Source organism: Lepisma saccharinum, chromosome 21 (assembly GCF_977018435.1).
Source record: "Lepisma saccharinum chromosome 21, izLepSacc3.1, whole genome shotgun sequence".
In the NCBI taxonomy this organism is placed as follows: domain Eukaryota; kingdom Metazoa; phylum Arthropoda; class Insecta; order Zygentoma; family Lepismatidae; genus Lepisma; species Lepisma saccharinum.
The window spans coordinates 43,354,345-43,374,692 of record NC_139249.1 but is presented as its reverse complement, the minus strand read 5'-3'; the positions used below and the strand labels follow the sequence as shown (position 1 = coordinate 43,374,692).

At 38.1% G+C, this 20,348-nt stretch overlaps 1 protein-coding gene across 1 annotated transcript; it reads left to right on the top strand.

Annotated features, from left to right (window-relative positions):
* The first annotated feature begins 1,844 nt into the window (after positions 1–1,844).
* Positions 1,845–18,938, top strand: LOC146004492 (uncharacterized). The gene is made up of 3 exons (XM_083143354.1): positions 1,845–1,928; positions 11,210–11,460; positions 18,191–18,938. The coding sequence occupies exons 2-3, from the start codon at positions 11,226–11,228 to the stop codon at positions 18,532–18,534; spliced, it is 579 nt and encodes a 192-aa protein (XP_082999480.1). The 5' UTR covers positions 1,845–1,928; positions 11,210–11,225; the 3' UTR covers positions 18,535–18,938.
* The last annotated feature ends 1,410 nt before the right edge of the window (positions 18,939–20,348 follow it).

Below are 20,348 nucleotides of genomic sequence, written 5' to 3'. Positions count from 1 at the left end.
ATTTTAAACAATTTTCATCTCGTTAAAGAGGTTTCCAAGAACTTAGGTCAATGAACTAACTATAGTAGCAAGCACAATGTAGTATAATAAGTTTACAATTAAATGTTTTGAATTTCTGTGGTAAGGACTATAATGCTTAAAATTTATAAAGAATAATACATTTTTTATTGGGCGAATTGATAATAGGTAATTTTAACAGTAGCACCTTCCGTCTGCTGTTAAATTACCAAAGGGGGGTACAGGGGGTACAACTCGATTTACGGATTTAGGGGGTACAGTACCCCCCTTCAAAAATTTGCGGGGGTACAATGTACCCCTGTACCCCCCCGTTCCTGCGCCACTGCATGGAACGCATCATAACTGGTGATGAGACATGGGTCTATGAGTTTGACATGCAAACAAGTCAACAGTCATCAGAACAAGTTTTACATCATAACTTCCAAGTTTTCAATAGTGATTAGATCGTAGTGTTTATTTTTTATCTCTTCCAATTTTACCGCCCTGAAAATTTGCCGCTCTGAGTGGTCGCATAGTTCGCCCCTTCCCTTCCGCCGGCCCTGCCCCATCTAATTATAAGCTGTGTTGTATGACTTCGAAGTTTTAAAGTAGGTACCTTTTGGAACACGGTAGAGTGGGATTACCCTACAAATTGGTAAAAAGATAAAGTGCTCCCCTGTGCTTAGCACCACGCCATGAAGGCGTATAGGGAGTGTGGGGGTAACGCCCCACACTTTCTTGATCCGGTCGTGAGTGGGGGGCCCCTGACCGCCTTTACCCCCCAGGGTTTCCCCCAGGTACCCATGTCATTTCGACGCTCCGGGGCCGCTTACAACGTTAGAAAAGTTCCCGGATTTGAACCGGCTGGGGATCGAACCCGGGACCTTGAGCATGGTAGTCAGATAGTCAGACGCGTTACCGACTGAGCCACTGCGGCCATACAAATTGTCCATGACTATTTTCATTAAATTTTCTCATATATCTCCTATGTGATTTTAAGCGATGAGCTAGCTCTTATGTATGCTGGTGCAGAAGTTGTCAACAGCTTGTATTGAGTTTCTTTTAATTCTTGAAGCTCTTATTGGATCAAATAAGGTGCACGAACATGGATGGACAATTTGCACGGTAATACTCATGGATCCCACTGTACAACTACAACCTCCATACTTCCTCCCCAGTGGCGGCAATTAAGGGCTCAGTTACCCCTTACTTATTGCCACTTTTGCCCCCACACTATGCTAAATCTTATCTACAAAGGGAAATATACTGTCTTCGCCACCCCCCCCCCCTTCCTGGTTTTGGAACCCAATCGCCGCGACTGTATCCTCCCAATAACCAAGATCTAAACCTAGGACGTATCTGGCACAAAAGATTAGAAATAAAAATAACTTGACCAGGCCCTCACGAATCTACGTAATATTAGGCATGGGCCTATAAATGTGTCACACGTATCGCATTTTCATTTCGGTTAGCAACACTTGTTGCTCCTCCATACTCACCAGTCACGTGATATCTCCTAATTTCCCTCCTCCTCCAAACAGCTGTAACACCCCAACTGGCCTGAACGTGCGCAAGGAAAACACCGCTAAATCCACTTCTGTACTTCTGTTCTAGCACAGAGTTTTGGGGTGTGTGTGTCACTGTATGCAGTTCAATCACTTTAGTGCTTAGCAAGGCACAAAAACAGGTTTTAAACTTTGTGTTCACAGTTGCAGGTAGGAATATAAAAGATTTAGATAAACGTTATCCTCTCACTGACAGTAGAGGAATTTTCATTGTACAAACGGGATTTTCCCGTACGGAGCTTTCCAGCTTCTCGCCATATTTTCAGTATTTTCAAAAAAAAAAAAAAAAAAGTGGCAAGCCACAAACAAATTCTCTTTTGAAACCACAAAAAAGAAGCAAGAAGCCTCATTTTTCCAGCGGAACAGGTATACAAGTAACAAAATTCAGAAAATGACAACGATTGGTATTGCAGGTTTTTTAAAATTTTTAAACCGACTTCTTAATCATTAAAAAAATGATTTTTAATTCGGAGCGAATTGACAATATAGAGAAAGTCTCCAATTTTGTTAATTTTCGCTATACTAACTACCGAAAATTAACAAAATTGGAGACTTTCTCTATATTGTCAATTCTTACCGTAGTTTCTTCTGTAGAAATGAAGAAATCTGTCTGAAGGATAGTAAACTAGTAACTCCAGCACAGCTTTTAAAATTTATTGTAAGACTTTTTTATATGTTGTTTTTACATAAACTAGTTCCTGTATTTTACATTCAGTTTAATGCATTTTTTACATTGTTATTCTGTACGAATAATAACATACTGAATTTATTTACATTATCAAAAATAAAATTAACGAACCTTTTAATTTTTCGGTGGCGTCGACCTACTGTATCCCCTCGATAATTACGTTGAATATTTTTTAATCGCCAGATTTCAACGTTTTACGTAATATAAAAGTGGTTCCAGCATTAGGAAACCACAAATAATGGAGATATTTGATCGCAAAGTATGACCCACGTAAGCACAAGAAACTTACCACTTCGATCTCGTGAAAACACTTATAACTCATTTATTTTGTCCTTTTTAAGATTCCTACTTACATATTCTGCATTGCGGAACATTCTGTAGGGTGGAATTATGCTTTTCTCATGAAAATAATAGCGGATAGCCCCACAAACCATTCACGCATAGTCCCAAAAACCATTCACAGTAGGGTTAGAGTAGGTTCTGTTACGTTAGGCAAACAGTTAAAAATTCATTTTTCTAGAAAAAAAAACATGAATTCGCGCTAAAAGAGATTATACAATGAAAGAAAATACATTGACGAACTTCGATAATGCTACAGAAACTGATTTCCGTAAGTAGTTTCTTCTGTAAAATTAAAGAAACCCATTCTCACTAGATCGAAGTGTTACCGAAACTCCTATTCCGGACTACTATCGCTCATTTTTCCCGTAAAAAAATCCCAAACAGCAGCAAAACTAACACTTCTGGTGTATCCTGACATTACTACGACCCCAAATTTTAACTGTGTTTGCCTAACATAACCTTACAGTGCATGGTTCATGGGGCATTCCGTGAATGGTTTGTGGGTCCATGCATGATGTCAGAGCCAAATTTTAACTGTGCCGTCGATCCACTGTACCGCCTCGAGAATTATGTCGATTTTTTTTTATGCTCACTGCTGTATTTTTAACTTCATCCACACATTCCTGCGATATCATCCACTGCATTTGACACATTTATTTTTTCCGGTCACTAAACCATCCTCCTGTAATTCACGGATATACACCTCCAGTTCCAGGCCGAAGAACGCCACGATACTGAAAATGCCGATACACTCCTCAATATGCACTTTCAATGAATAGCACTTACCACACTAAGAACGCATGCCCACCTTGCAAACAAAATCCCAGTACCATGTGACATGAACCGAAACATCGTCTGCAGTAAATCTCGCATGACCTGACGTAACACCAGGATTGCCAACCTTCAATCTCAGATATTTCCAACACGGCTCCAAGTTACAAAACACAAATAACGTAACATGTTCCTTCATATCACATGAAGATGGCAACGATGAAAATTATGTCATAAATAGTCCCATCAAAAACTCTCATTACTCCACTTTAATACATCTCCTAAAGCTAGAAACAACACAAATCGTTCGTATAGAACATAATCTTCATAAATGGCACAAAAATCATCACCTTATGGGGGGGGGGGGGTACCCATATACTATTGGCCTATGGGTAATTCCATACAAAAAGGGGCAAAATAAACAATTTTTGAAAATACATCTAGTGAAATTTTACCTGTATGGGTAAATAGTATACTTTCTATAGTTGTTTGACAACAGTGTAAAATTACCCAGCATTCTCTACTTTCCAGATGGCAGCTATGAAAAGTTCCCTGTAAAGTGACTGCTGGTTTCCAAGAGAATTTCTTTATCAGGTAATGTTCTTTTAATTTGAATACATAATGATATTTAGTATTTAAACTTTACCAAGTTAATGGATGGCTAATTTGCTTTAAAATTTAGTGATGTGCTAAATATAATATTTGGTAAAAATTTACTATAGTTCAAACATCTATAATTTCTTAGTTTCGTCAATTATTGACATTCATACTTACCTATCTGCTTCGTGGAACATCCCTTAACATGTATTGGCATTTTTTTTTATCAAAGTAGTTGCAGTTTTTCACATTAAGAGTACTTGTTTCTCATACCTTTTCGCTTGCCTCAGACACAATATGGTGCATACACCTCCCTACATAATCGCGCGTCCTGCTTGTCTTTTGTCGATTGTCATTCGTTATGCAGTGTTTCAACCTTCGGAACCAAAGAATTACCCGTGAACAAAGTTCAGCTGATGTATCTTTTTTAAAAAAGCTTTTTCGCATTTTTTTACGAAGGAAATTGTAATGTTTCGTGGTGCTATCCGTGAATGGTTTTTGGGGCTATCCGTCCCAGAATCGGTGGGAAATTTAAAGTAAAAAAATATTTTTGAGTCCAAATTTCCCACCAATTCAAGGCTCTGCCCCTGGGGTAATTGGCCTACTGCCCCCAACCGCTACTGCAGCCCCGCCTCCACTCCGGCTCCCCGACTTTCTCTATAGAGTCCCTGTTAAAGTCATGTTAGAAATTGGCCGGAGTCACCTGCCCTCAAATGAGCCCCAAACTTTTAAATTTGAAGAAATTAATTTCCAGGATATGGAGAACTTACCTGAATTTCACCATGCATCCACGACACGTCATATTAGGCATACACCCACAACCCATTCCTTGTAACGAGTAGCTTGCATTCACTGCCACATTTTCGACATTCCTTTCCTTTCTTCACGATCCCATGTTCAATCATATCATATCATATCAATTAAATTAAAAAAATCCACTCGATCTTGCACACCCAGTACGAATTTCGTCACGCATCCACGACACGTCATGTTTCTAACTTTCGTTGCAAACACAGACAGTTCAGAACACTGGATACCCAATGAACATGAACAAATCACAATCACGACGCGTGATGATGTACGACGGTGTATACGTCAAAGACTATTCTCCGTCGGAGCATGAATTTTCAACGAAGAACATGAATTTCCGCTATGATACATTCCCACATCACACAAAACACCTTCCCGATGTTAGACAATGCTACAGGGACTTAACGGTAAGTAGTTTCTTCTATAAAAATGAAGAAATCTGTTTGAACTATAGTAAATTAGTACCATAATATTTATTGGAAGTTATCTAATTTAACAGGTTTTTGTAGGATATCATGTATAATTTGGTTAAATGGCCGCTAAACCTAGTCATGGAGCAACTAGTGGTGTATTTTGGCTGCTTGTTGCAGTGGTTCTCAACCTTTGTAAGACCACAGCCAAGTACATTTATTTAATTAATATTAATATATCAAATGGCATAATCATAGTAAAATTATGTATAGACTTGATGTCAAATATAAAATTATGTTTATTAGACTAGACTAGCTTGTAACGTGAGTGACCATTGCCTTGTAATCAAGGGGTCCCGGGTTCGATACCCGGTGGAGGCACAAGTGGTTCGGATCCCACTTTAAACTGTAGGTCCAGTCCCGATTAGCCTTACTGTGCATAAAGTGGACTTAAAACACCAACTCAAACCAAACGTGAGTGACCAAAAAAGAGAGTTTTTGTCCTGATAATAACGATGAAAATATTTAGCTAAAAATTTATTATCTCTTAGTAGGCTGTAAGTGAGTCTGACTTCCATGCTAAAGGTCCCGGGTTCGATCCCCGGCCGGTTCAAAATTTTTCTAACGGCGCCGCATCGAATAACATGGGTACCTGGGGGAAACCCTGGGGGGTAAAGGTGGTCAGGGGTGTGATGCTGATCACATCACCCCACTCACGACCGGATCAAGAAAGTGTGGGGCGTTACCCCCACACCCCCTATACACCTTCATGGCGTGGTGCTATGCACAGGGGAACACTTTACCTTTTTACCTCTTAGTAGGCTGTAAGTGAGTGCTGACAAAATAAAATAGTAGCTTATTGCAAGCAACTAGAGTCGACGAGCGATATGAAAGCGGCTGACCTTGACAAGTCCGCGCAGAGAGAGAGGGAGATACATTTCCGCTGTTGCCACCTACTCACCGTTCGAGGTTCTCGCCATTCTTTCAAAATAAAAAAACAATGGCTTACATTCGAACAATTGTAAATTGCAGCTGCACGGCTATTATTGCAACAATCGATACCAATCCAGCACGAGTATTACCAGAAAGATTTAGACAATCGTATTGTGTTGTAAATTAAATGTGTAGAATCTTGAAAGTAAGTGAAAGAAATTAAATATTTTATTGACCATTATTGTATAGAGAAAAAGTTCTCTTGCGAGCCGATTTTTATTAAATTAGATTTGAAATAACTTCCAGTGAGAAAGTTACAAAGAAAACTCCAAATTTTAAGTTCGTATAATATTTACAGCGATATGTTATTTGGATACTGAGAAAACGAGAGAAGAACTTGATTCATTCTTTCGCGGCGCGGCAAAGGCAACTTCGTTTGCCGCAGATACCAGGCGCCGGTCTTGTGGCACTCGCAATAACAAAAAAACTGTCTGGCATGCATAACATGAACTGAAAATAAAAAATAAAATGCCATTTACTTACATAACGCTCATTCCGTACTGCTGTCAATCTCGTCACTTGATTCAAGTTCTTCGGAATCCGTGTCTTGCAAATTTATAATGACCTTCTCGATGACATCATCTCTGACTATTTCACGCTGGAAGTCATCTTCTTGTATTTTTTCTGCGTGAGCCACACAATCTGCCCACTCGGAAACACCTATTCTGTCTATTGCTTCGTGAGTCAGTTTCTGTACGTCGGCAATTTTGAAAGTCTTGTTCTTGTCAGCTACGTACCCCTTCACCTGGGCCCAAATCATTTCAATCGGGTTGTACTGACAATGATAAGGTGGGAGACGAACAACTCTGTGACCATATTCTCTTGCTATTATATCGATTTCGTAACTTTTGTGAGTTGGTGTATGATGTTTCACCAACTGCAACAATTCTGCTCGGGTTTGCGTGCTTGTGTGGGGAATGTTCTTGTTACAGAGCCATGCCATAATATCCGCCTTCCTTGTATTCGAACAAGGCGTTTTATCCACTTGCAAGGAATGTATGCTCGCGTTGTCCATTACAATCAAGGATTCGGGAGCGAGAAACGGCAAGAACTGCTCGCAAAACCATTTTCGAAACACGGCAGACGTCATTTCTGAATGATAGTCAGTACTGTTTGTTTTGGAGCGGAAAACCAATTTACTTTGGGGCACAAAGCCTGTAGCAGCTGAACCAGCATGACACACTATAAGACGAGCACCTTTTCCTAATGGCACCTTTAACCCACCAGAACCATCACTCATTCTCCAGCAGCTCGTCTTCGTGTGATTCTGGTTGACCCAGGTTTCATCTAAATAGTATATATTTGCAGTACCAGCTTTCCTGATTTCGTGAATGGTTCTGAGGAAGATCACTCTCGCAGCTACAACATCACCCCTCTCCATTAAAAATTTCCTCCCGTCGTTGCCTTTCCTATATCTGAACCCCATGTTTTTCAAAATTTTTAACACTGACCACGTACTGCCTGCAAACCCGATAGCTTCCTTCAATTTAGCCCCAAGTTTCACTGCAGTAGGAAATTCGCCATTTGCGTACATGTCAAATATAATATTACGCAATACCCCTTTATCAAAATCGTCCAAGTGCGTAACATTCTTTCGCCGATTACGACGTTTGCCAGGCGAGCGAAAAGAAACCGACCCTGTATCACCGATCGACGACCTGGCTTCCTTCGCAATCGTCTGAACTGTACGCAGACCTATCCCACATGCAGCCGCTGTACGCTCCTGACATTTGGCAACACCGCTCCCTGACGAACACGAGGCACTGTCTTCACTGCGAGATTCACTTTGGAAGAACTGATACACTTTGTACACCATATCTCGTGCTTGTTTGTGTAGAATACGACGCTTAGGTGTTTCTGTAGGCATCTTGCACACGTATATTGACAAATTTTTGTGATCACACTGAAGAAACACGAACAGTCACAACGAAAACCAAACCGATTCTTGCCGCTCGTAAAACAAAAGAACGACATCGCGCGTTTTGCACGGCAATCTCCACCACCTCCTTTTGCTACTGCGCATCGAGGCTTGTTCAAGGTCAGCCGCTTTCATATGGCTCGTCGACTCTAACATCTAGTAACAGTAAGCTTAACTTGTGTAACGTAAGTGACCTGTGTAGATGGCTCATTAGATCATTTGGTATGAATTTACAATATCCAATTGCTTTCAAATACGGCATACTCACTAATTTTGGCCTCGTAATCACGAATTTTCAGTTAAAATTTGGCGGTCGCATCTAGAAATTGCAAAATAAGTCGAAAAAAGTGGGTCCATGAATGGAGTAAACACACTTGATTTATGAAGAAAACAACTATTTTTTACAATGATTAGCATTTCAAAACTATGTTTATGATGACCCTTAATTTTAACTATGCTTGCCTAGCCTAACCTTACCTTACATTACCTTACCTTACCATGAATGGTTCATGGGGCAAACATGTTTTCGACCTTTATATAAGATGCCATTTTCTCACATGCAAATCAACGCTCTCACTTATTGCACAACACTTGAGCAACGTTGGTAGCAATACCATTGTGCAGAAAGGAAGTCGTCTTCATGTTAGTGGATGGAGAATCATATCGGTAAATGACAAGGTTTTTTTTTGCAATTTCTAGATGTGACCGCCAAATTTTTACTACAGATTCGTGATTACGAGGCCAAAATTAGTGAGTATGCCAAATTTGAAAGCAATTGGATATTGTAAATTCATACCAAATGATCTAATGAGCCATCTACACAGGGTTTATTTAATTAATATTAAAAAAATAAGGTTTTGTTTTGATAGAAGGTTCCTTTTATAATCATAAATGGGACTCTGGAGTTGAATAAATTAATGCTGTTGCCTTGTAGTAAGAATGGATCGGAGTCTTATTTGCTTCAGTTTTAGTGCCAGTGTTTTCCAACCACCGGGCTGCAAAAGGTCCGTCGCACTAAGGAATTGGCGACTGATTTATATATAATTTTATATTTGACAGCAAGTCTATACATAATTTAACTATGATTATGCCATAGTTGATATATTAATATTAATTAAATAAATGTACTTGGCCGTGGTCTCACAAAGGTTGAGAACCACTGCAACAAGCAGCTAAAATTCACCAATAGTTGCTCCATGACTAGGTTTAGCGGCCATTTAACCAAATTATACATGATGTCCTACAAAAACCTGTTAAATTAGATAACTTCCAATAAATATTATATTTAGTACATCACTAAATTTTGAAGCAAATTAGCCATTAATTAACTTGGTAAAGCCTAAATACTAAATCTCATTATGTATTCAAATGAAAAAATACATTACCTGATAAAGAAATTCTCTTGGAAACCAGCAGTCACTTTACAGGGAACTTTTCATAGCTACCATCTGGAAAGTAGGGAATGCTGGGTAAGTTTACACTGTTGTGAAACAACTATAGAAAGTATACTATTTACCCATACAGATAACATTTCACTAGATGTATTTTCAAAAATTGTTTATTTTGTCCCTCCATGGTCACTTATGTTTGATTTTTTTATTACTCACACACTAATACCCTCTTCCTAATTCGGATTGGTGACATAAGTGACCATTTACTGTAACGTAAGTGACTATGTAGTATTTTATTTTTTTCTCTCATTACACATGAGTATTTTTAATATCTCAAAATGGTTTTGAGTTCCAAGACACTATCTAAATTGACACAAAGTTATATTTTTCAAATTGTAAAAACAGAACAGGAATAAAATTGCAAGTTTACTTTTCACATATCACATATTTCTGTAACATTTTGTGTAACATAGTAAGTGACTATTTTATTTCATTTTTTTATTATACAATGAATGACATTGATCAAATTTGATTGAGAAAGTTGAATTATAATTGTAAATAAACCAATGGAAATTTTTAAAGTATGGTGAAAGTAGTAAATTATTGTGAAATCATATTTCAAATTTTATCATCTCTGATTGTAACATAAGTGACCGTGGAATTACCCCTATGAGAGAAGCATCTCTTTCCACCACTGTATACTAATTGTGATAAGAATGAAAGGGCATTAGGACACTTAACTAGCTAGTTGGGCAGATGTTTGTTTGTCTGAACCTAACTTGGTGGCTGGGGGGGTGGGGGTTGCTTTGCATACATTTCCATTGGGGGATACCATCTTCCACACTCCATTTACTCATCTTTTAATGACATATACTCACAACCAGAAAATAACATAAAAGGTAGGTTGCATAAAATTTAAATTCACAAGAATGTCTTTTTCAGAAACTTATGGGTCTCACTGCAGAACATGGTGTGCTTTTTTCCTCTAAATAGATGAACAATATTTATATCCCCTGAAAATACGTACGTTCTGCTTCCATTTTCTGGTGTTATTTTTCCGATTACTATTATATTTTTGTGCATAAAAAACGTTTTTCCTGCTACTAAAAGCAATGCATTTCTCCATTTGTTCGCGTCCATATTGTTTATGCACAGTTTCTTTCATTTTTTTTTGTTTCGCGGTATTTCAGTTCATTCCGTGAAAATGGATTTCCTTTATTCCCGAGGTTTGTACGTTTAGGTTAGGTTAAGTTAGTTTATCTTATGCTACGTTATATTATCTTTTTTGTGTGTACATGTCACTTTTTCCTTCGTTGCTTTCACTAGATTTGCAGGAATGTGTGGCACCATGTCAATTTTCCTTCATTGCTAGTCGTATTTCTAGTTTTTTTTTTGTTTTTTTTCGAAAATTCCACACCTTGAAAATTACTTTTCCAGATTACTAACTTCAAACCATTACCATAAAATTAGGAACCGCGTTCCTCCTAGGCAGCCCATATTCTGCAGTCATAACACATAACACACTGTATTATGCTCCAAAGTAAATCTCCGGCCAACCAAATGACATTTAATTTCAATTTGAATTTTTTGCATAACTTTTTTAAAAAAATCACAGATGATGATTTTTCAAGTGAATTACCATAACATTTTATACAATTAATGATACATTTCTGAACAGTGCAGGCACCAAGGTATTATTAGTTTGAAATTTTATTTTGCTATTTTAGGATCCACCGTGTGAAGATGTTTGCCAGTGTTTCGGCTCTTTCCAGAGCATCTTCAGCTGCAGCAAACCCAGCATTGTTTTTGAGCAATTTAGGAGGGAGCGTTCCTGCAGAATATGACGACAAGGAAAGACAGGCAGAGATGTATCTTTTCACTCGTCCTGTTGAGGGTTTTCCAGATACACAAGATAACATGCTGCGTCATTGGGTTTTGGCAGTTAAGTTTATAGATGACTCGTGGAGAACAGCTGAAGGTAAGCCCTCTTAAGTTGTGGTCGTTCAGTCAACCATAAAAGATATTCAATAAGAAAATATTTAAAAAAAAATTGTGTGACTGTGTTTCTGATGCAACATATTTGCCCTATTTCCAAAACCTTCTCAGGTTTCCCAATAAGTTAAAAAGTATTTTATAAAAAAGAACTCATAATATTGGACAAAGTTAGAAAACTTAAAAATGAAAAGACTAGAAGGTGGAAGGATGTTAAAGGTGGCCAAAGTGTGTGGTGCTGATTTCATCACCTCCAAAACAGCCCGAGGTCAAGAATGTGTGGGACCCTCACCCACATTGCCCCCCATGTGTGCCTTCAAGGTAATGTGCAAAGGGAAGACTTTACTTTCTAATTCAATACTGCATATAAAAATAGTTGGATGTCCTTGCATTAAAAGGAGCCAGGAAAGCATGCAAATTTTTCATGCTATAAGAATCACAATTTGCATAGTTGCCAAAATGGCACCCTAAAATATTCAGTTTGGCATTAAACTAGGAATTAATCACATTTTGTGAATTTTAGCTAATTTAGAACAGTGACTCATTGACCTAACCAGGCTAACTTGAGCCACGCTCCCAAATTACTATTCTACAGTGAACTTTTTAGAAAAACATACATTCCTGTTTTTTTTGCTTCTTTTTACATGTGGGTCTTTCCATGTCAAATCCACCAATTTCAAAAAAGTTTCCAGGTCATGGTTCTTTGATTTGGATGAAATTTGGCACGAAGGTTCAATCATGTCTGGAAGGCTTGTATTCCAAATATTAGGTTCCTCCGAGAAATAGTTCTAGTGTTATATAGCCTGTGGAAGAAGGTGGTGCACAACAGAAAATGTGACCCAAATATGGGAAATGAGTCTCAGAGCTAACTTCATGAGTCAATAACTTTGGAACTATTAATCACAGCCTAGTGATATTTACACCAAACAAACCTCTCACCAAGGAACACGTGTATTGCATCAAAATACCCTCAGCCTGTTTACGTTAGCAAATAAAATACCCCAAAATATGCCTTAAAAACCCTTGCACATCAAAAAATGCATATGTTGTGTGCCTGCTGTTACAACTGTAATCCAACCAGGAAGGTGGCATTAATTTTTCTAGTAACCCTGATGTGAGCTCAGTATGCACACATTATGTCGTCTCCATATATATCATCCAATCCATATTATATGTGGTTGAATATGCAAGAAATTGAAAAATCACCGGAAAATGGTTGATTTTGGAAATGGTGTAGCACAAAAGAGACAAGAGATATCCAAGCCAAGTTGTATACACTACATAACTAGACCTTCCTCTAATGTGTGTCAAAATTTCAACATGTTATTGCAAGGCACTAGTGCACAGTAAACGCCCAGTGCGTTTTCAGTGGGAAGTTTAAAATTGCGCAAGGTAACTACGAATGCTGGAGTTACAAATTATAGCTTGTTTCTTTCAGTAAAGTCTCAGCTACATGCCTATTGTTGAAATAATCCAATTTGCACTAACCGAATAGAAGAAGACAAAATTTAATAATCTTATTTTTTCATTACAAAATGTCAATTTCGTCGGGCCCCCACATAGGCAACTTCGGAACGTGATGGTTTAAAACGGAACCTGCATATTGCCGAATATGTGTTTCATTCTTGTGGCAAGAATTGCTGGGAGAAAAAATATATTTTTTAATGAAAAACCAGTAATTTTTTTGGGGGGGGAAGTTGCACCCACTACCCCCCACCCCAAATATATTCATAATCATATTGAACTTTACTAAATACTAATAGGATGCTTAAGGCTCTTTGTGTAGCACTCAAGACATGTACCTCTTAACATTGCCTGAGTCACAGTATGCTCCAAAAGTCGAAAGAAACAAATGTGACATATTTCACGTCTCAGCGTTTATGTTTTAAAAACATGTTTTGGAACAGATGACCACTTTTTGTAACAACCCCAAAATTGGGCTTTAACTTCGCAAAAAATTACTAGAAAGGAAGTAGATGATTATTTACAGTTGTTTAGACATACATTAACAGGGTAAATTGAAAATCATAGGACACCCTTTCATTTCAGAAAAGGAATGGATAATTAAATATTCGAGTACCACAGATAAAAAGGGGTGACGGGACCTACATTCCAAGATAGAACTACAACATAGCCGCCATATTGAAATCTGCTATCTTATGTATCTTGGCTTTGATTATTTTTTTCAGTTGGAAAGGGTTACATATCATATGTGACTCACATATGATATATCAAATCGGGCCATTCTTTTTTCACCACATAATTGTACTTCTGCAGTTACATTTGTTTTGCCATATGTGGTGTGATACAAAAGTTATTAGCTCAAAAATTTGAAACAACTACATCCAAGTGACCACATGACGTTGCCCATTATGCTCGTTGAAGGCACTTTGCCTAGTCGTTATGCACCAAAACATCTGGAGAAATGAATTATGTTGTAGGCCTCCAGGACTCCTTGTTGCAGGTGGTCCTCGCGGCACCCATATTATCCCTAAATGCACAGCGCTAACTGGAAATCCTGCAGGAGACAGTCTTCTGTTCAATTCTTAGTGAAGATGGCACTTTCCCCTGTTATTTCCAACATAATGAAGTTCCATCATAGTTTGGAGTAAATGTGTCGATAGGAATTACCTGGTCATTGATTTGGTTTGAATTGTCCAGAGGAATAGACATCCAGACCACCCGACCTAACCCCCTGGTTTCTAACTGTGGAACATCTGAAATCTGAAAATCCGCGACAGGAATCACTTGCAGGAACGCACTCTGGAGACCTGTAACATAATATTTCCAGAAATTCTTGTGGTAGTGCATAACGAGTGCATTATGCTCTGTTCTCAGCCACGCAAAGAGTAGCGTACTGAACACATCACATAGATACATGACATGTGGTCCTTGCAGGAATACTGCTCACATTTTCATCTGGCGGCTGGGAAACAGAAGGAATTAGCGATCAGTTGAATCCTATTCGACTGACATCGGACATATTCATGCCACTAGACACAGAATGCTCCTAGCGGGATGAAACAAAATAATAACGTTTAGTGGATTGCAGAAATGAATTTCTGACTGAGAAAAATCCTTGCCTGATTTGTACATCATAATGACAACCTTCCCTTTTGGAAAGAACTAATGTGAACCAAAGATGACGGATTTCAGTAGGGTGGCTATGTTGGAGGTCCCATCAAACCTTTTTATCTGTGGTACTCTGATATTTAATTATCCATTTATTTTCTGAAATGAAAGTGTGTCCTATGATTTTCAATTCACCCTGTTAATGTATGTCTAAAGAACTGTAAATAATCATCTACTTCCTTTCTAGTGATTTTTTGCGAGGCTAGAGCCCAATTTTGGGATTGTCACAAAAAAGTGGTCATCTGTTCCAATACATGTTTTTAAACCATGAACACCGAGACGTGAAATATGTCACATTTTTTTTTTCGACTTTTGGAGCATATTGTGACTCAGGCAATGTTAAGAGGTACATGTCTTGAGTGCTACACAAAGGGCCTTAAGCATCATATTAGTATTTAGTAAAGTTCAATATGATTCTGAATATATTGTTTTGGGTGGGGGGGGGGAGGTAGTGGTGCAACTTCACCCGAAAAAAATGTACTGCTTTTTCATTAAAAATTATATTTTATCTCCGAAAGTATCAGAAGCAAGTCCACAATTCTTGCCACGAGAATGAAACACATATCAGGCAATCTGCAGGTTTCGTTTTAAACCATCACTTTCCGGCTTGCCTACGTGGGGGCCTGATGAAATTTAAATTTCTTAAAAATATAGTTTTATTTAACTTTCGTCTTCTTCTACTTGATAAATGAAAATTAAGTTTATTCGACCATAGGCGTATTGTCTAGTGTGTACGGAAGAAAAAGTTTTAACTCTAGGATTCATAGTTTCCGAGATAACAACTTTTGGAATTTTGAATTTCCAGTTAGAAAGCAAGGCTACAAAAGTATCATCAGTAAGTGCACAATTCTTGCTACGAGAATTATATACATATCAAGCAATACGAACGAACTGTTTTGATCCCGCACGTCCTGGCGTCGCCTACATGGGGGCCTGATGAAATTGAAATTTTGTAATGAAAAAATAAGATTATTAAATTTCGTCTTCTTCTTCTTCTTCTATTCGGCTTGTGCAAATTGGATTGTTTCTACAATAGGTGAGTATCTGAGACTGTACTGAAAGACACAAGCTATAATTTGTAACTCCAGCATTCGTAGTTACGGAGATATAAATCTTCATTTAAAAGCGCAATTTTAAACTTCCCACTGAAAACACACTGGGCGTTTAAGGGTCTACCTTTACTGTGCACTAGTGCCTTGCAATAACAAGTTGAAATTTTGACACACATTAGAGGAAGGTCTACTTATGTAGTGTATGCAACTTGGCTTGGATATCTCTTGTCCCATTTGTGCTACACCATTTCCAAAATCCAATCATTTTCTGGTGATTTTTCAATTTCTTGCATATTCAACCACATATAATATGGATTGGGTGATATATATGGAGACGACATAATGTGTGCATACTGAGCTCACATCAGGGTTACTAGAAAAATTAATGCCACCTTCCTGGTTGGATTACAGTTGTAACAGCAGGCACACAAAATATGCATTTTTTGACGTGTAAGACTTTTTAAGGCATATTTTGGGGTATTTTATTTGCTAACGTAAACAGGCTGAGGGTATTTTGATGCAATACACATGTTCCTTGGTGAGAGGTTTGTTTGGTGTGTAAATATCACTAGGCTGTGATCAATAGTTCCAAAGTTATTGAGTCATGTAGTTAGCTCTGAGACTCATTTCCCAGATTTTGATCACATTTTCTGTTGTGCACCACCTTCTTCCACTGGCTATAACTCTAGAACTATTTCTTGGAGGAACCTAATATTTGGAATACAAGCCTTCCAGACATGATTGAACCTTCATGCCAAATTTCATCCAAATCAAAAACCATCACCTGGAAGCTCTGGTCGATCTGACGTGGAATGACCCATGTAGTTTTTCGATGCTGAGCATTAATTTACACATCTATAATTGCACTGAAAGGTGATAAAATGACATGGTTAAACATATTTTCCATGTATTCTAAGTCAGGATATAATGTAAGTTAAGTTTTTGCGATTTTTAGTTTCTCGAAATGTCCTCACGTTTGATGCATATTCTGTGAATTTAACTTTGGAAAATTGTTGACCTCTGTATTCACTCATCAGGTGGATAGAGTAGCAAAATGTCCCCAAGGGTAAAATAATAATAAATTTGTTATTTTTAATAGTTTTTAACAGTTTTTCTTTCATAATAATAATCATTAGGGGTCAGATTTATATGCATAATAAGCTCATTCGAGTGGATAGGCACATCACAATCCAAGAAATTTCTGATACAGTGCACATGTCCTATGGGTCAGCACAGGCGATGATTGAGAGTTTGGGATACCATAATCTCTGTGCTTTGTGGTGTGAGATTAGAGGACCTATAGGAGGTTAAAACAGCTCTTAACGGTCGGGCAGGGAGTGTTCTGTGGAATTTTACCAAAGTTTTTTCGAGGCCTGGGAGGCAAAACTTTTTGATGCCCCCTCGTATCAATAAGTACACATATCCCATGGACCCTATCTCAGTTTCTATAGGACTGCCTTCTTTCTCCTTCAAATAGTTACTTTAATAGTAAAATTAGCAGTGGCGGCAAATACTACTTATTATTAGGAGGGCTGAATTCATAACAAAAACAAAACCCTTAACTATTTTAAAGGGAACTCCATGCGGCGGTCTTTCATTGAATTATTCATTTTCACTTGTACGATTTACCATTCAGAACACCAGATTATATAACTTACTGCCAGAAAACAAATAACTCTTTGATTAGATTCGAAAACTTAAATTATCATGCACTTACTGACAAGTGAAACGGACACGTTACATGGCTGGCCTCTGTTTCTCTCTGTAATCACATGTTTATGCACGGTGTCCGCTGTCATAGTGTCAGAGCTTTCGATTTCTACCACTTGGTAGTGCCACCGTACATTGGGCTGCGTTGAATGCAGTCTGCTTTTTAGCATTGACAAGGGCCTAGGAGGAAGGGAAGTGGAAGCAGTGCTTACGTTACAGTTAACATAGAGATGTAATTGCAGTCCCCGAGGGGGAAGCTGATTCATATACCAGTTTGCCGCTTGTTGCGCACCAAGTGAATTTGAAAGCTCCATACAGTGCAATGGGGCGCAGTAAGATAGTTGTTTGGGGGAAGGGCTGCAGCCCCCCTCCCCCTTCATCTACTGCCACTGAAAATTAGCACTTCAAATCACTACTACTTTCATGAAGAAAAGCACCCAAAAATCATGTTTAATCCTCACCAGTATCCTCTTTAAATATCAACTATTTTTTGATGCTGACACAAAGAACGGAAAAAATGAAGCAGACAAACTTGAAACTCACAATTACATGAAAATTGCTCCCAAATTCCCAATATATGCAAATTATATGCACGTTAAGCTAAAATATGCACTAACGTCCCAATTATGCATTTATATGCACTATAAAACTTTACCAAAGTGATTCACATCAAGTGAAATGAATAAATCCGTTGAGAGCATATTAATTTTCCTTAAGGAAAAGAACATGCAAAAATGTTTTGTCAATTGCCTGACCCCTCCCCCCCAAAGAAATATTTCTGGTGATACCCATGTATGCATCTGTGGTTCTTCTTTTTTGCAGGACAAGGGGACAAGGACAACAAGTTAGCAGCTAATTACACAAAACACCCACCACGAGAAAAGGGAAACTTTTATGAGCTCGGCAAAGTCACTCTGTCTCCAGCACAGCTAAGACGGTTCGTCCTGCAGAACGAATGCAACGGACAACCTTACCTGGCAGCACTGCAAAACTGCCAGGACTGGGTGAAATGCTTGCTCAAACTCATAAGTCCTCCGATTCTGAAGAAACTCGAAAAAGAATTTCCCACCTTGAAGCTGGTTCACCCGCTGTTAGCGTTGGCTGCCGGTTCCTTCAGTGCTTCAAGTGATTCCATGTCACAGTTGTTCAAGAGCTTCAAGTCATGATGTTTCCGTGGACTTGCGTGAGGTTTATGCAAGCACCATCACCCTTACTATCTTGGATTTTGAAATGTGTGTACAATCAATCATTTGACATAATGTGTTCTAGACCTGTGTTATCCAGGTCACCTGGCTTATTCCATGCCAAATGAAGGAAGTCTGGCTTTATTTTGTGTGTGTGTGTCAGATTTTCATGGTAATTTTGTATTTGAAAGTGCCCATGGAGTGAAAGAAAGCTGCCGATTTCTCAGAAAATATTTCACATTAAACTTCAAAACGAAAAGAAACAAAAACAGTTGGCTACACACAAGGTGAGATGGGAACAGGAACGCATGAAATATATTTTTAATGTACAACAATAAAAGTAAACATACAAAATAATGACAAATAAACATAGGACATTACCCTAAGTGATTGTGTAAAGAATTCTTTGAGCATCATATTTTGCAAATACTGTCATTAAATGTTAATGGAGCGCAAGGTGTGCAAACAGTAACTTGCACAATGATATTCGTAAGTTTATACGAAACAGAAATATATATATATATATGCCATATCTGTATTGTTATACATTGGTGTACTAGTTTCAGAGTTTTATAAAATATTTACAAGATTTGCTTATCTCTTGTAGATTCTGTTAACCTAAACTATTTTTATAAAACTTAAAAGTACCGATTTTCATATTGAGGTGACTGTAAGTCCTTTTTTCATTTAAAAGGAGAAAACCTTTGGACACCTGGTGAATATCAAAGAGAAAATTAATGATGACCATAGTTATGTTTCAATTCGATGGCCAACTTAAAATAATTGTTTCCTGATGTGATAGCCATGAATTGATATATCTTGTCATATTGTAATGCAATTCTTATAATAATAATAAGCAGTGCTCGAAAAATCTTCTTCAGAGCTAGGTGCCAGCTCTGAATATCAGGCACCAGGAAACCACCTACTAGCAATTGTGCATACTACGGTGTTTCAAAAGTCACGCAACCCAAACTTTGAAAATGTATATCTTGAAAAGCGTAAGAGATATTTACACCGGGTTTTATAAAGCCTCATCCATTGAGATATTTTTCAATTTTAAAAAAATATCATTTTACGCCACATAGAGAATTAGATAAATTAATAACTGGCGAAAGGCAGTGTTAAAATTTTTCCAGAAATGCATTTTTGAGTGAGAAAAATATGTAAGAAATTATCAAAGGGTTATAATTAGATGTCGGATGCCATGTCAATCTGTCATTTGCGACCAATATTGATCAGGTGCAGCATTTGATAGATTTTTGACTGGCGATATAATGGGCTGAGTGGTGAAAAAGTGCCATTTTTGGTACATATCCTCCGTAAATGGCAACACTAGGAGATCGAAATTTTGTCAACAGACGCACGCAACATGTGCTTAAATATTGGCCATACTCCATGACACTGGTTAGGTGGCAGAACAGCCTCAGGCTGAACCTCGCCCACGGACATAAAGAATAAAGAATCTTAAAAATTTCGTACATAATACAGCAAACAATCGGTCGCCAGGCTGAAAATTTTAGTTGCCATGCCGACCGGGATTTTTTGAGCCCTGATAATAAGCTATTTTGTAATTTAACAGCCCTTGAGGGCCAAGGCTCACTACCAGCCTCACTCCTACGTGCCTCAGCAGAGGTGGGCAATCATCCAACCAGTTAGAGTGATGTATGGTCAGCACTACGAACCCCAGTCGTTGTAGGTTTTTCCATGATCGGGGTACAATATTCATTCATTCATAGTTCCCCAATTTTATCCCGATGGTGTGTCCCATACACAGCTGAAACCTCAGGAGAAAAGTT

Coding starts and splice junctions, on each gene's coding strand:
- LOC146004492 (XM_083143354.1), top strand. CDS start 11,226: ATGTTTGCCAGTGTTTCGGCTCTTTCCAGAGCATCTTCAGCTGCAGCA. Junction 11,461..18,190: donor CTCGTGGAGAACAGCTGAAG/GTAAGCCCTCTT, acceptor TCTTTTTTGCAG/GACAAGGGGACAAGGACAAC.